The 15,498-nt window shown below is 56.0% G+C and overlaps 1 protein-coding gene across 1 annotated transcript; it reads right to left on the minus strand.

Moving 5' to 3' along the window:
- Window positions 1-3,177: 3,177 nt before the first annotated feature.
- On the minus strand, window positions 3,178-3,950 carry LOC105185041 (uncharacterized). Its single transcript, XM_011144255.2, has 2 exons — window positions 3,712-3,950; window positions 3,178-3,637 (listed from the first exon to the last, which is right to left on the minus strand). The coding sequence occupies exons 1-2, from the start codon at window positions 3,948-3,950 to the stop codon at window positions 3,178-3,180; spliced, it is 699 nt and encodes a 232-aa protein (XP_011142557.2).
- Window positions 3,951-15,498: the final 11,548 nt, after the last annotated feature.

The following is a 15,498-nucleotide window of genomic DNA, read 5'->3' on the forward strand; positions in this document are numbered from 1 at the left end:
GAGAAGTAGAAGTGACATAGCCTTTTCATTTTTACCAAAAACGTCACCTCGGTCGAGAGGTGGGGTTAGGGAAATTGCGTCAGGCTCCAAAGTTTATGTCCAAACATGGGTATAGGATTTTGTTGGAAACTCTTCGGAGGTAGAGTTTTAGTGGGGTTCTTAGATAAATATGATAAAGGATCGGGTATATATGGCAGTAAAAGACTTCAAGGTTCCGCTAGGGTTAGTCAGAGGTTGTGCGCAATAAGAATTTATGAATAACGTGGGAAACGCATGAGTTTCCGAAGATCAAAGGTTAGTAATATCATATAACAGCATGAAAGATTGTCTGGTCGGTCCGTCTTCAAGGAAAATTATTGCTCCGAACAGGAAGTTATTTAAGGTTATTTGGAGAGGAGATATATGGCCAAAATGACTCAGCGGATCTTTTCCGACGGAAATAGAGGAAACTCCGGTGATTAAAGCAGAGAGAAAAAGAAAGAGAAATCTGCGTGTGTGACGTCACTGTTCTCGGAGGGTCGCGGAATATGAACATTTGGTCTTATATTAGGTGCGCAACTAAGTTCCCGCTGTTTTTCAAGAGATGGCTCCAGTAGTAAGTGCTGGCTGATTGTGACATAACCAAAACGTCATGAACCAAGCTTAGACATATGGTAAACAAACCGTTTTGACACATTAGTGATTCTGTTTTTGCGTCATATACTTTTGATTGTATGAAAATGTCTTATTTTGTGCCAAATAATCGTCATTTGCAGGAAGTGTTGCTTTTCTTCTTTCATTCGAAGAAAACGGCGGCTGAAGCGCATCAAGAACTCCAAAAAGTTTACGGAGATGCTGCTCTAAGTGAAACAACGTGCCGTGATTGGTTCCGTCGCTTCAAAGACGGTGAATTCGATGTTGACGATCGTTCGCATGAAGGAAGGCCAAAAACCTTCGAAGACGCTGAATTGGAGGCATTGCTCGATGAGGATCCGTGCCAAACGCAAAAAGAGCTTGCTTTAGGAGCATTAGGAGTTACCCGCCAAGCCATTTCCAAGCGATTGCATGCGTTGGGAATGATTAAAAAACAAGGAACTTGGGTTCCTTATGATTTGAAGCCAAGAGACGTTGAGCGTCGTTTTTTCGCCTTGAACAACTGCTCCAGCGGCAAAAAAGGAAGGGTTTTCTTCATCGCATCGTTACGGGTGATGAGAAATGGATTCATTACAGCAACCCAAAGAGAACAAAATCATGGGGACTGCCCGGTCATGCTTCTACGTCGTCGGCTCGGCCGAATATTCACGCTGAGAAGGTTTTGCTGTGTATTTGGTGGGACCAGGGCGGTGTTATTTATTATGAGCTGTTGAAACCGAACGAAACCATCACTGGGGAACGGTATCGAACTCAATTGATGCGATTGAGCCGAGCACTGCGCGAAAAGCGGCCACAATACAAACAGAGGCACGAAAAAGTGATTCTACAGCATGACAACGCTCGACCTCACGTTGCCAAACTCGTTAAAACCTACTTAGAAACGCTCAAATGGGAAGTCCTACCCCACCCGCCATATTCCCCAGATATTGCGCCGTCCGATTATTACTTGTTCCGTTCGATGACACATGGTCTAGCTAATCAGCAATTCCGTTCATATGAAGACATCTCAAAATGGCTTGATTCGTGGATAGCCTCAAAAGACGAACATTTCTACCGTGACGGTATTCGAGCTCTGCCAGAAAGATGGGAAAAAGTTGTCGCTAGCGATGGACAATATTTTGAATGATTCATTTGTAACCATTTTTTCACAATAAAGTTGCATTTTCATCAAAAAAACAGCGAGAACTTAGTTGCGCACCTAATAATATGAAATGCAATCCGCCCTACTTGACAACAAATTCAAAGTACGCGGAGTCCGCAGAACGTAACAATATAAAAATGGCAAAAGTATATATATGCTGCATTATAAACATAAACACTTTAAAATAATCACTTTAGTTTCTGAAATATTTATATCGCTTAACTATATCGTTACATTTGTGTTAAAAATAGAATAAATAAATATAAGTAATATGTAAGAAAGATGATAACCTTGTGACCAAATCTTGAAATTTCGTTTATCGTAATATTTTAGTGACATTCATACCCAGATAACACACAATATTCTATAAATATTCAATGCTGCATCCAATATACTGTTACAAGAATATTCTCAACGAAATCATGTATAAATATTAATAGAATATTTTTATTTTGTAGAATAGTCTATAAATCTATTTAAAATATTACAATATAAAAATCGATAGAAATATATTAATATTCCATAAATGTTCACTGAATGTAACGAAACTAGTCAGAGCAACGAATTCAAACGAACACGCCACTTTTGGTCTGTCTTTCTCAGCTGCATGTTACACTGGTGCGTGTAACAATGCAGCTTTTTTTATAACGGTGGGGAAATCCTCATGGATACCCTCGCCCCTTTGGGAGGGCGGGGGTTATGCAGGACTTTTACCGGCTAAAACCCCACCGGGGTATTTACCGATCGGGCTGTGATGAGGGGAGTCAGAGGAACTACTCCTGCATTCCTTCCCCAACACCCCGGCCCCAGGGCTTTGACCGACAGCCCCACGCCCGACTACCGCGCCCCTCCCACAAAGGGAGTCAGGTCGCGGTACCCCGGCCAGTTGCCCGGCCGGGTTGGCCTTCCGGTTACAATTAAGGAGAGGGGGAATACCCACCCTCTCTCCTGGCCTCCTCCTTACCTGAGGAGAGGAATGAAGCCCGTCCTAAAACAGGCCTCCATTCCCCTTTTACCAACCTTTACCGACGCGCGGGGGAGGCGGTTTTTATACCCGTCGCCCTATCCCGCGCGTACAGAGGCGGGCCCAAGGCGGCCGAGAAGGTCCCCGACAGATCGGGGGCGGCTCCTCGGCCGGCGCCACCATCGGTCAGCTATTCAACCCCGGGGAAGCGCCGCCGGCCCCGCCGCTGCCTGTGGTTGCCAGGTCGGCGCTCCCATTCGGTTGCCTCCTTCCGGGACATAATGTCCTTGCAGAAGGAGACCGCCAAATCCCACGCCTCCTCGCTCCCGCACATGGATTGAACCGTGCGCGGGAGCGAGAGGGCCCCCACTCGGCACCCCACTGCTCGGGTGAGGAAATGGCGCTATCGGGTCCATACGCGGCATGAACCCAATGTATGTTACACCGTGTTCTCGCTCACTGAGCAGTGGTGGCAGTCCATGGTGGGATCCTTTCCAATCCGGTGCAGGTACCGACCGAAGCACCTGTGCCCGATCAGCACCTGCACCAAATGAAAAGAGAGTCCACGTCCCCTCCTGTCCGCTACCTCGGGCAGACTGGGGTGGACAGCTTCGGTCGTTCGGAGCCCGAATCCGGAGGGGTCAGCCAAGATGGCCGACCATCTCTCCAAAGTCCGTGCCCTGGCCAGGGATCTCAAGACTGCCAGGCCTCTGACCGTTAGTCCCTCCCCCTCCTCGCAGAGCTCGCGCAACCTCCAGTAAAGGGTGCACCGCTCCTGTGCAAGAAGCTCCACGGGAGGGGAGCCGGCCAGGGTGGTCGCCACCATGTATGATACAGTGTGGTACCCCAAAATCGCGTTTACCACCACTGGCCACATCGCCTGGCGCATCAGGCTTATACTGCGGCCGGAAGCCATGAGCTCGAGCGCCCATATGGACGTCCCATAGAAGGCGATCGAGAAGACCACACCAACATACAGGCGGCGAGTCCGCCATCCAGGTCTCCTTTGGGTCTGTATCTATCTGGCGAGAGCCAGACCAGCTCCGCGGACCTAACCCGGGGGACTAGGCGCCAGAAGTGCGCCTTGAAGTCCCAGCGACTATCCAAGGTCAGGCCCAGATACTTGATCGTGGGCCCGACCTGGACGTGGACTCCATCCACTAGGACCCGGGTCTCCCACGGCGCCCCCCGACTGCCGTCATGAAAAAACATGGCAGTCTTATGGGACGCCACCTTTACTACATGGGCTGAAAAGTCTTTGGCTTAACAATGAAAAAATTTTTTACGATTTTTTTAATGAAAAAAGTGTTTTATTCCTCGACATAATCTCCATTTAGAGTAATGCACTTAGTGTAACGTTCCGCTAACATTTCGATGCCGGTCTTATAGTGCTCGGTGTCAAGTCTCCCAAAATAGGCATTTGTTTCCAACTTTACCTCCTCATTCGAGTAAAATCTTTTACCAGCGAGCCACTGCTTCAGTCGGGGAAAAAGGAAATAGTTGCTGGGGGCCAGGTCTGGAGAATACGGGGGATGCGACACCAATTCACAGCGCAATTTCTTTAATTTATCGGTCGTATCGCGAGCCGAGTAAGCTGGAGCATTGTCTTGGTGAAACAAAATTTTTTTCTTTGCCAAATGTGGCCGTTTGACCTTGACCTCGTCGTCCAATCGATCCAGTAATGTACAGTAATATTCTTTATTGATAGTTTTACCATGTTCAAGATAATCAATGAATATTATGTTATGCGCATCCCAAAGAATACTGGCCAAAACCTTGCCGGCTGATTGTTGTGTCTTCGGGCGCTTCGGACGGCTTTCACCAGGCAATAACCATTCCGCTGACTGCCGATTGGACTCCGGTGGGTAGTGATGGATCCATGTTTCATCCATTGTGACAAATCGACGCAAAAATTCCTTCTTATTGCGGTTAAACAAGGCCAGATTTTACTTTGAAAGTCGAACACGTTCCGCTTTTTGCTCAATTGTCAAAAAACACGGCACCCAACGCGCGCAAAGCTTTTTCATGTGTAAATATTCATGAATGATATGACCAACGCGTTCCTTTAAGATGCCTATGATGTTAGCTAACTCACTCAATTTCATTTTGCGGTCATTCAACACTATTTCACTGATTTTCTGGATGTTTTCTGGAGTAACTGCCTCATTTGGCCTTCCTGAACGTGGTGCATCATTTGTGCTCGTACGGTTACGACGAAACTCAGCAAACCAATATTTGATGGTTGAATTCGGTGGGGCAGATGTGCCGCAACATTTATCAAGCCATGCCTTTGCTTCAACAGTATTTTTTCCCATCAGGAAGCAATGTTTAATCAAAACACGAAATTCACTTTTTTCCATAGTAAAGATAAATTCAGAGGTAACGTCACTTCGAAAGCTATAACTTGTACACGAGTCAACGAAATATCACGAAATTTTTACAGCATCTAAGTTAAGGTTGGTACTCTATAGGAAATATAAAGATTTTTAGTTTGTGGCGCCATCTATATGTCAGGCCAAAGACTTTTCAGCCCATGTAGTAGACCCATGTCCTTGATGGTTCCCACTACGGACGCGAGTGCCGCCTCCATTCGTAGGCGGGCTTCCCCCAGCCATCCCCCCGTCCACCACTAAGGTGTCATCTGCATATCAGATGACGTGGCAGCCAGCGTGGAGGGGAGAGCGCAGCATCTTGTCGAACGCGATGTCCTATAGCAGCGGGCCGAGAACTGACCTCTACGGGACACCGCGCTCCTTAGTGCACCGGCCCTGGACCCCGCCTCTCCCCGAATAGGCGACATTCCTGCTTCCAGATTAGGCCAATAGGATTCTCCGGAGGTAGATGGACACTCCGTGATGTTCGAGGGCCCGTCTCACCTCTGGCCGGGGCAGGGTGTTAAAGGCGTTTGTTATGTCCAAAGACACCGCCAGTAACACCCCGCCCCCCTCCTCCACGACCATGCGGGTCAGGTCCCGGACGTACTGGATAGCATCCAGCGTGGAACGTCTGGACCTGAACCCATATTGACGGTCGTGGAGATTCGGCCCCTCCGAGGACAAATGCTGGATGAGGCGGTCGGCAATGATACGTTCAAGCATTTTGCCCGCCTCGTCCAGCAAGCATATCGGCCTGTAGGGCGACGCACTACTCGGTGCTTTGCCCTCCTTCGGAAGGAGAACTAACTTGGCCCTTTACCACTCTGAGGGGAAAACCCCCTCCTTGAAGTGCCTGTTCAACACTCCCCGCGTGGCGACGGATAAGCTCCCCTCGCCGAGGGCGAGAACCCAGGCGCTACCAGGAATTCCGTCGGGACTTTGCCCTTGGCCCCGAGCCTTCTCCTGGCCCCTGTGAGCTTCTCTGGAGTGACTTCCAGATCCTCGTTCTAGTCCCCATCTTGTACTCGGGGAGGCCCTCTCCTCCCTCGGAAAGAGGGTGTCGAGGAGCCCCTCGAGGACCAGGAGTTCTAAGGCTTTCGTAGGCGTGGGCGCCCACGGACGGATTTTTCCCACTGTCCGCTTATGCGGGCGCCCCCACGGATCCTCGTCCAGGGAAATCACAAGTTGCTCCCAGGCTTCTTCTTTGCCTCGGCTATGGCAGCCTTAAGGGCTCCTCTCGCCTGGAGGTAGCCCTCTTTCTTCCTCGCGGAATCCTCGCCGTTTCGTCGGGCCCAGGTATACGCCCGTCTTTCTCTTTTTTTGTTAACGTAGGGGAAATCCATCATGGATACCCCCGACCCTTGGGAGTGTCGGGGGTTATATCAGACTCCTACTGACTAAAACCCCTGCGGGATGTCTATCATTCGGACCGTGGTGGGGGAGTCAGGGGAACTACTCCCGTATTTCCTCTCTGATACCCCGGCCCCAGGGCTCTCCGGGAGCCCCTCGCCTCGAGTATCGCACCCTGTCCCACAGAGGGAGCCCAGGGTGCGGTCCCCCGACCGGTTTTCCGACCGGGTTGGCCTTCTGGTGTTCACTTGGAAGTAGGGGGTATCCACCCTGCCTCCGCTCCCCCTAACCCCTCAGAGAGGAGAGGGAGGGGGCTGGGGAGTGGAGCCCAGCCCCAACCAGGCTTCCACTCCCCCTTCGCCTACCCTATCCGACATCTGGGGGGAGGCGGGTGGGTGATACTCACCCGTCACCCCCTCCCCCCGCACTTCCGAAGGCGGGCCCGAGGCGGCCGAGGAGGCGACCTCCGGCGAGCCGGAGCTGGTCTATTCTCCTCCTCGGCCGGCGCCCCCTCGGGCCCGCTGCCCACCCCTGGGGAGCGCCGCCCTCCCCGCCGCTGCCTGCGGCGGTCTCCGAGACGACGCTCTCATTCGGCGGCCTCCTTCCGCAATATTACGTCGCGACAGAAGGAGGCCGCCTCTCCCCACACCTCCTCGCTCCCGCACATGGCTTGCACCATGCGCGGGAGCGAGAGCGCCTGCTCCCCATAACCCACTGTCCGGGCGAGGACACCGCGCTGCTGGCCCCATGCCTCGCATTCGGCCACCGTATGGTGCACGGTGTCGTCCCGCACCGGGCAGTGGTAGCACCCGGTGGTGGGTTCTTTTTTGATCCGGTGCAGGTAATGCCCGGACATCACCTGCACCAGATAATATGTTAGCCTGCGCCCCCTCCTGCTCAGCATCTCTGCCAGGCAGGGGCGGACAGCTTCCGTCGTCAGCCGCCCGAACTCTCGTGGACATAGCGTCAGCCCATCGTTCGAGAGGCCGGCCGACCGCCTGGGACTTCAAAGCCGCCAATTCCCTGGCCGTCGTCGCCTCATCCCCCTCGCAGAGCTCCTGCATTCTCCAATAGAGAACACTACGCTCTTCAGCTAGGAGTTCCACAGGGGGGAACCGGCCAGGGTCGTCGCCGCCATGTACGACATGGAGCGGAACCCCCGTATCGCCCTTACGATCACCGTCCTCAGCGCCTAGCGCATCAGGTTTCTGCTTTGGTCAATGGCCATCCGGAGCACCCATATAGGCGCCCCGTAGAGGGCGATCAAGAGAACCACTCCGACGTACAGGCGGCGAGCGTGCCAACCCGGGCCCCCTAGGTCTGCATAAGTCTGGCTAATGCCAGACCTGCTTTCCTCACCCGGGGAGCCAGGTCCCTAAAGTGGGCCTGAAATCCCTTCGGCTGTCCAAGATCAGGCCCAGATATTTTATCTTTGGCCCGATCTGGATACAGACTTCTCCCACCGAGACCTAGGTCTCTGGTGACGCCCTACGGCGTCCGTTGTGGAAAAGGACAGTCTCCGTTTCCTGGGGCGCCACCTTCAGATCCAGGTCTTCGATGGTTCTCACCACTGAGGCCAGCGCCACCTACGCCTGGAGGCGCGCTTCCCCCCAGTCCCTCCCCTCGGTCATCAATAGTGTGTCATACGCGTAACAGATGACGTGGCAGCCGAGGGGGAGGGGCGTACGCAACACCCTGTCGAACGCGATGTCCCATAGCAGAGAGTCCAATACCGACCCCTGCGGGACACTGCGTCCCATGCTCCGCCGGCCTTGGACCCCGCCCTTCTTGGAGAAGGCAAGGTGCCTGTCCCCAAAATATCCTGCCAGGATGCGGCGATAGGCGGGCACCCGATGGTGCTCGAGAGCCCACCCAATCTCCGGCCAGGACAGGGTGTTGAAGGCGTCCGTTATGTCTAGTGACACCGCCAACAACACCCCGCCCCTCCCCTCCACGACGAAACGGATCAGATCCCGGACGTACTGTATCGCGCCCAGCGTCGACCGTCCAGGCCTGAACCCGTATTGCCTGTCGTAGAGGTCCGGCCCCTCTGAGGACAGGTGCTGGACGAGGCGATCGGCAATTATGCGTTCGAGCAACTTACCCGCCTCGTCCAGCAGGCAGATCTGCTTGTAGGCCGGCGGCCCACCAAGTGTCTAACTCGCCTTTGGGAGGAGGACCAGTTTGGTCCTCAATTAGGGATGGCGCGACCTCCGACTCCCCCACGACTACGGCTGTTGGGGATATGGCTATTGCCTGCAACTTCCTCACCTTTTCCACCGTTTCCGTCAGGGGGGATGGCGCCGCTTTCTTCTTCTCCTCCTTTGCTGCTGCCGTCTCCTCCTCCGGTTCCATCCTGGAGATTTTGGCCTCCATGGCTTCCCTCTTCCTTTTTTCCCTTTGGGGCATCACCTCCTCCAGAATCTCCATCTCTTGTGGGGTTGGGTTGTGGGGACGGGGGTTGCTACCGCCATCTCCATCTCCGTCGGTCTCCCATCCCTCACGGGGAAGGAAGCCGGTATGGCCTCCTTCCTTTCTTTTGTCTCCCTCAGATAGGGGGCCGGCCTGGTCACTCCTTTGTCCGTCACTGGAGGGGGAGGAGGAGCAATCGTCTTCTTCTCTCCCTCGGTGCCTGGTCCAGCCGGCCTTCTCGCCTCTCCCCTCCTTTTCCTCCGACCCGAGAAGGATTTGCAGGCTGGTCCGCCGACCTTGTGGTCAGCTTTGCTGCCTGCCTCTGCACACACGGTGCAGTGCACTGCTGCCGCGCTGCATTGTGTGGCGCGGTAGCCGGGGTTACCGCATCGATAACATTGATCGCTGCGGTCGATGGCACTCTTGCACCGTTCGCGCACGTGCCTAGGCTGCAAGGCCCTGTAACATAACATCGCGCGAGCGGGCAGCGTCACCACCCCGGTTCGGATCCAATCTATCCGGACCCGCTCCTCCGCGGCGACCTTAGCGGCCACCGCCAGCGGGCACCGCACCACCACAGTCGCCACCCCCCGCTGGCAGAGACTGAACCCACCCACGGAGAGTTCCGTAGGAGGGCACCCCCCAGCGAATACAGCGACCATCATCTCGTCGGCCCCAGTCGTCACGTTTAACCCGGTAAGTCGCAGCATCGCGGTCTTTTCCGGTCTCTGAACGCGATAACCGGGCCCTTTTCCGCCACTAGCTGTCGCAGCTCGTCCGCCAGCCAGTCGACAGAAGCCCCTGCGTTGAGACCAGGCACCTCAATCAACAAAGCTCCAGTGCGGGCGGTACGCACCTTCAAGGGACCTGTTATTCCCAGGTCCTCGGGCTTTATCAGGCGCCTGGCCTCAACCATAAAGTCTTTATAAGGCTCACTGGGGCATTTGATGGTGATAGCCGCCGATTTGGGCGGCCTCAGCCTCGCCACCACCGCTGCTCCTCTCTTCCTCAGGTTGGAGGGTTATTGAGGGGGAGCTGGGCCACTCATTTTCTTCTTCTCCTCCTTCTTCACCTTTCTCCTCTCCTTCCTCCCAACCACTCTCGTCCATGACTCCTCCGGAGTCGCTTGTAGAGTGTTGGAAGTCGCCTTGGAAGTTCTTGGAGTTGGGCCCAGTTTGGGCCCCTTCGGGCCTGCTGATGGGCCCTTTCCTTCTCTCTTGACGCTTTTGCTTGGGCCCACCGTCTGGTCCTTTCGGTCCTGTACTGGTCCCTTTGCCTTCGCCACCTTGGGGGGAACCGCCTTGATTCCCTCCGGTCCGGTATTGGGACCGCTGCCACGTTTTGAGCCTCCTGCCACAGCCGTTGCTGGTTCTGCATCTCCCTCGCCGTTTTCCTTCTCCTCTAGTCTCTCCTTTTCTGGGCAGCCGTGCGTTCCCCCTTCAGCATCTGCTGTCCTTTCTTCTTCCTGATCTCGCCTCTCTTATCTCCTGGCAGGTTGGCCGGGACCTCCCCAGTCATGTGGGTCAGAGCTCGGGAGGAACCAGGGAATGGTAGCACCTGAATTCGATCTGGGATCCTGGATCCCCTGTCCTCTACTACAAGTTGCCTGAGCTCAATGAAACGCTGGATCCCCTGTGAATAGTATTCATACTCCTCCTTCCTTTCCGGGGTTAAGTTAAGCCTTGCCAGGTGGTCGCCTAATTCCTTCTGGACGCCCTGAATTGGGGGTCGGAAGGCCGGAGAGGGGGGCATCCACCGGCATGGTGTCATCGAACACTGGAGCGTCGCCGGAGGGTTCTCTTCTCATATCGTCCTCCTGGGAGCTGGAAGAGTCCTCTCTGGCTACTTTCCTCGTAGCCACTCTCTTCCTTTTCACCCTTGTTGGTCCTAATGCAGGCCTCTCCTCTGGCGAGTTGCCGCTGCCTCCTGCTGCCTCCGCGTAGGTCCTTGCCCGGGCCTGTTGGACTATCGCCGGGCCAGAAGGTAGTACTTCTCCGGCCCCAGCTTCCTCCACCAATTTGCGGTTTTCCACTTTGGGGATTTTCATCTTCTCTCACAGCTCATTTATCACCCTCCAAGCTTCAGTGATGTTGTCCTCCTTTCCATCTTTGGCCGCGATCCTCGCAATGAAGGTCGACACGACCGCCTTGGAGGTGGCCACAGCAGTGATACAAAGGTCCCCTTGAGAGTCTTGGACCTTCGTGCCACTAGCCGAACCGCGCCCAGTGCGCGGCCTACATCCGAGGCTAACTCTGCTGCTCCTGCCTCCCTTAGTAACGCTCTCGAGGAGGGGTCCTTGAAGACCTCCTCGACAGGGCGTGTGTCCTTCAGGGTACGAAGGATACTTCTGCCGAGGAGGTCCTCCATCTCCCTCTCGAGGCAGACTTCCGCCTCTTTCTTTCTAGCGGCCTCCGCTTCCCACTTCAGTCTGAGGCCTACTCCTTTGCCGGTTATTACCGGCCTTCCCCTCCTTTCCTTCCGTACCAACTCAGGCAGAGGAGCGGGCCCCGGCTGTGTCTCCACTGACACCACCGAGCTCCCGCTCGTCAGCTCTCTCCTACTTTTGGCCCAGTGCTGAGCAGTGCTGCCAATGGCTACGTCCGCGCTGGTGCTAGCCCACCACCGCTGCCCACCACCGCTGCCACTAGCCCTACTAGTGGCAGCGGTGGTTTTAGTCCTGTTGGTGGTGGCCCCTTCACTGCGAACAAACTTCCCGCTTTTGTCCCTCAACTTAATCTTAAATCCTTGGAATAATACAATACTGAGAGGATCGTCAGTTTCCCAGCGGTCCTCTCTTTAACCGCGTTCGTGTCCGCGTTGTCCCCCTTAACGTGTGCTCCCCCTTTCTTACTATAAAAGGGACCTATTTATCCCCAGCGTCTTAACGGGGATCTTGGATCCCGTCCCATGGGCCTCACTCAGTCCCTCGATGGATGGCCGCTCCTCTTCAACCCGGGAGATCATCTCATCACCCTCCCGGTGGAGGGGTGCTTCCTATCTTTCGACAGGGGTTCTCTCGCGTTGTGTGGCCGCCTGCTCTTCCCACCGCGCAGGCTCGCCTGACCAATTCCCCGGTGGGAGCGGTTCCTTCGAACGCCATATGCGGTCGAAGTCGAGGATCGGTCTATCGTTCGATAACGACGGAAGGATTAGCTGGGACAATACTCCCGCCTACACACCGGTTCTCGGTTCCGAGTCTCGAGATGATATTTGCATTAGTCGACATATAAAATCTATCCGGATGTCAAATTGTTACGAGCCCGACCCGCTCGGGTTTGACTTCAGAGTTTTCCTTCCCCTAGACCGGCTGTCTACACAAGACTGACGAGCCCGCTCTACCCGCGCTGTAGGGACCATTCGGTCGTACAAGTACGACCCTCCAGTCCCTGGTTACCTCCTGGACGCAACTGCCTATCCAGAAGTGGACGCACTTAGTAAGATCCCTCTGTACAAACCACCCCGGCATGGTAGAATCTGCCAGAGGCCGAAACCCGCCGGTACAGCTCTGCACGTCACTGGGACCCGCAAGCTCCCCGACCACGACAAGGTGGCGTCCACGGGGGAGACTGTCGCACCACCTCCCCGATCCGATCAAGAACCCTCATAATCGGGGCGAGTTCGCCGAGGCCGGCCTTATTTCTGCGTTAGGGGAGATACCCCTCACCATAGTGACAGACCCCAATCAACCGCCACATATGAGGTCCCCCTTGTCCTGAGTATACAGGGCAGGAACCCCGTCGCGATGACCGACTGGTCGGTCACCACGGCTACTAAGCCGCACCGGCTCCCGAACCAGCTTGGACTACTGGCCGGGATCCAATGCCTTACATTGGCCAACCCCAGCCTGGCGCCCAGTTCCACAAGTCTCTGCACCCAGAGGTCTTGGGCCCGGGCGCCGCGACCAAGGTTGGCCTGTAGGACCTGGAGGAGCGTGAAGGCTGAGCTTTCTACGCCTCCTCCGGGCGCCCTACTTCTTCCTCCTCGAAGGAGACGTCTATCGGAGTGAACTGCTCAATCTCCGACTCAGTCTCTCGCGAGGAAGCTTTGGCCGTGGTGACCACTGTCACAGGTGCCTCTTCGGAGGCATAGGGAGGCCCTATCTCTGCGGTGCCCTCCTCTGGGCAGTATGAGGAAGGGCCACTCGGTGGGGGAGACGGGGTGGTGCGCCTTCCGACTCCCATTCCTTGCCTAGGGTTGGTGGGGGTGGGATGTAAACCTCCACCTTCCTTACCTTTCCTCGGTCTCCTGCCCTGAGGATGATGAGGCAGCTGCGCCGTACTTTCCGCCCTTCTCCGCTCCGGAATCCCTGGATGCCGCCTTTTTCTTCCCTCTTTGGGATCTCGGCTCCTTCGGTGGCGGCTGGCCTTCCGTCCCCAACTCCATCGGAGTCGACTCCCCTGTTGCGAGAGAGACCGGCCTGGCTCCCCCGTCTGCGTCATCGCCCTCATTGCAGGGGAGGCCGGATCAGCCTCCCCCTTTTCCCTCGTCGCAGGAGAGGCCAAACCGGCCCCCCTGTCTCCCTCGTTGCAGGGGAGGCCGGCCTGACCTCCCCCTTCTGCTTCGTGGGATTTCTCTGTATAGGAGGAGTGCTCCCCGCTCCCCCCTCCTCCTTCTTGTCTCCTAGACCTTCTTATCCCTCCCTTCCTCTTCTTCTTTTTCCCTGAGAGGAGTTTACAGGCCGGCCCACCGACTTGATGTCCCGCCGGCTTGCCAGCATCGGCGCACACGGCGCAATGCGCTGTCACCGCCTTACATTGGTCGGCCCGGTGTCCGAGGTTACCGCAATGATAGCAACAATTACTGCGGTCGACGGCGCTGGTGCACCGCCAGCGCCTGTGACCCTGTTCCAGACACCTGAAACAGATCATGACGCGAGCGGGCAGCACCACCACCTTGGCGCGGGTCCATCCCACTTGGACCCGCCCCGCGGCAGCGACCTTAGCGGCCACCTGCGGGCCGCCTGTGGGCACCGGACCACCATCGCCGCTGTCCCACACTGGGATACATTCAGCCCGCTAGCGGAAACCTCTGCTTGCGAGCATCCCCCAGCTTGGGACAGCGCAGCCACCACCTCTTCAGCTCCGATTGTCAGGTCGAGGCCAGTGAGTCGCAAAGCGGTTGTCCTCACCGGTCTCTGTACCCTCTAATCAGAGCCTTTTTCCGCCGCCAGCCGGAGGAGTTCCTCCGCTAGCCGATCGGCGGCTGTCCCCGAGTTGGAGCCAGGCATCTCAATTAGCATGACTCCCGTGAGGACCTGACGGACCCTTAGGGCCCCAGGTATCCCCAAGTCTGCCGGCTTTATGAGGCGCCTGGCTTCCTGCATGAACTCCTTATAGGAGTTCTGGGGGTAGATGACGGTGATAGCCGCAGAGCAAGGCAGCTCCCCTCGCCGCGCCGTCGCCGGCCCACCCCCTCTGGGCCTCTCTGTTGCTGGTGGTGCTGGGCAGTCCTCCTTCCTCCGTTTCCTCTCTCTTCTGCCCACAACCTTCGCTCAAATCTCCGCAGCCTGGGCAGATGGGGGCTGGGTAGCACCAGGAGAGGCTTCATTAGTCGTTACTGTAGTGAGGGAGCCCAGCCTGAGTCCCCTCTAGTCCGGCATTCTTCCTCCAATGGGAGCCTTGGAGACAGCTGTTTGGGAGGGTCCGCTCCCGCATACCTCCTGGCCTGTTGTTCGGGCCGTAGCTGCTGCCCCTGCAGCCTCCTTCTGTCTCCGCTTCCTTCTTCTCCTCTCTCTCTCTCTCTCTCTCTCTCTCCCGCTTCTTTTTCCTCTGCGCCTCCGTTCTCCTCACCGCTGGTTCACCCCTCCCCACGCACCCATCCCCCACCAGGTTGACAATAGCCTTCCTGATGGAAGGAGTTAGGGCAGCGGACGGGATGTCCCGCGGCTCAGAGACGGGGTCCACAGGCCCCGCCCTCCCGGCCCCCCGGAGTCTCTCTCGCATTCCGTCTGAGGGCCATCTGAGTCCCGCACGGCTTCTCGCCAGTTTCCCGGACCACCGTGGCTCTCGCCGCCTTCCTGATTCCTGCGCTGTTCTCGCCGCCTTCCCGGTTCCTACGTGGCTCTCATCGCCCTCCCGAATCCTGTGCGGCTCCTCGCCAGTTTCCCGGACCAACGTGGATCTCGCCGCCTTCCTGATTCCTGTGCTGTTCTCGCCGCCTTCCCGATTCCTACGTGGCTCTTACTGCCCTCCCGAATCCCACGCGGCTCCTCGCCAGTTTCCCGGACCAACGTGGATCTCACCGCCTTCTTGACACCTGCGCTGTTCTCGCCGCCTTCCCGGTTCCTACGTGGCTCTCATCGCCCTCCCGAATCCCGCGCGGCTCCTCGCTGGTTTCCCAGACCAACGTGGATCTTGCCGCCTTCCTGATTCCTGCACTGTACTCGCCGCCTTCCCGGTTCCTACGTCGCTCTTATCGCCCTCCCGAATCCTGCGCGGTTCCTCGCCGCTTTCCCGGACTAACGCGGCTTTCGTCATCTTCCTGATTCTACGCAGCTTTCGCCACGTTTCTGATTCCTTCCATCCAGCCAGTCTCGGAGTCATCCGGCAATATAACTTGTGTCAGTGTTCGATCATTTAAGTTCTTTTTCGAAAAGAAAGGACAATAATTAAAGAGTTCACGCG

The sequence above is a fragment of the Harpegnathos saltator genome, unplaced genomic scaffold, assembly GCF_003227715.2.
Source record: "Harpegnathos saltator strain DR-91 unplaced genomic scaffold, Hsal_v8.6 scaffold437, whole genome shotgun sequence".
NCBI lineage: Eukaryota > Metazoa > Arthropoda > Insecta > Hymenoptera > Formicidae > Harpegnathos > Harpegnathos saltator.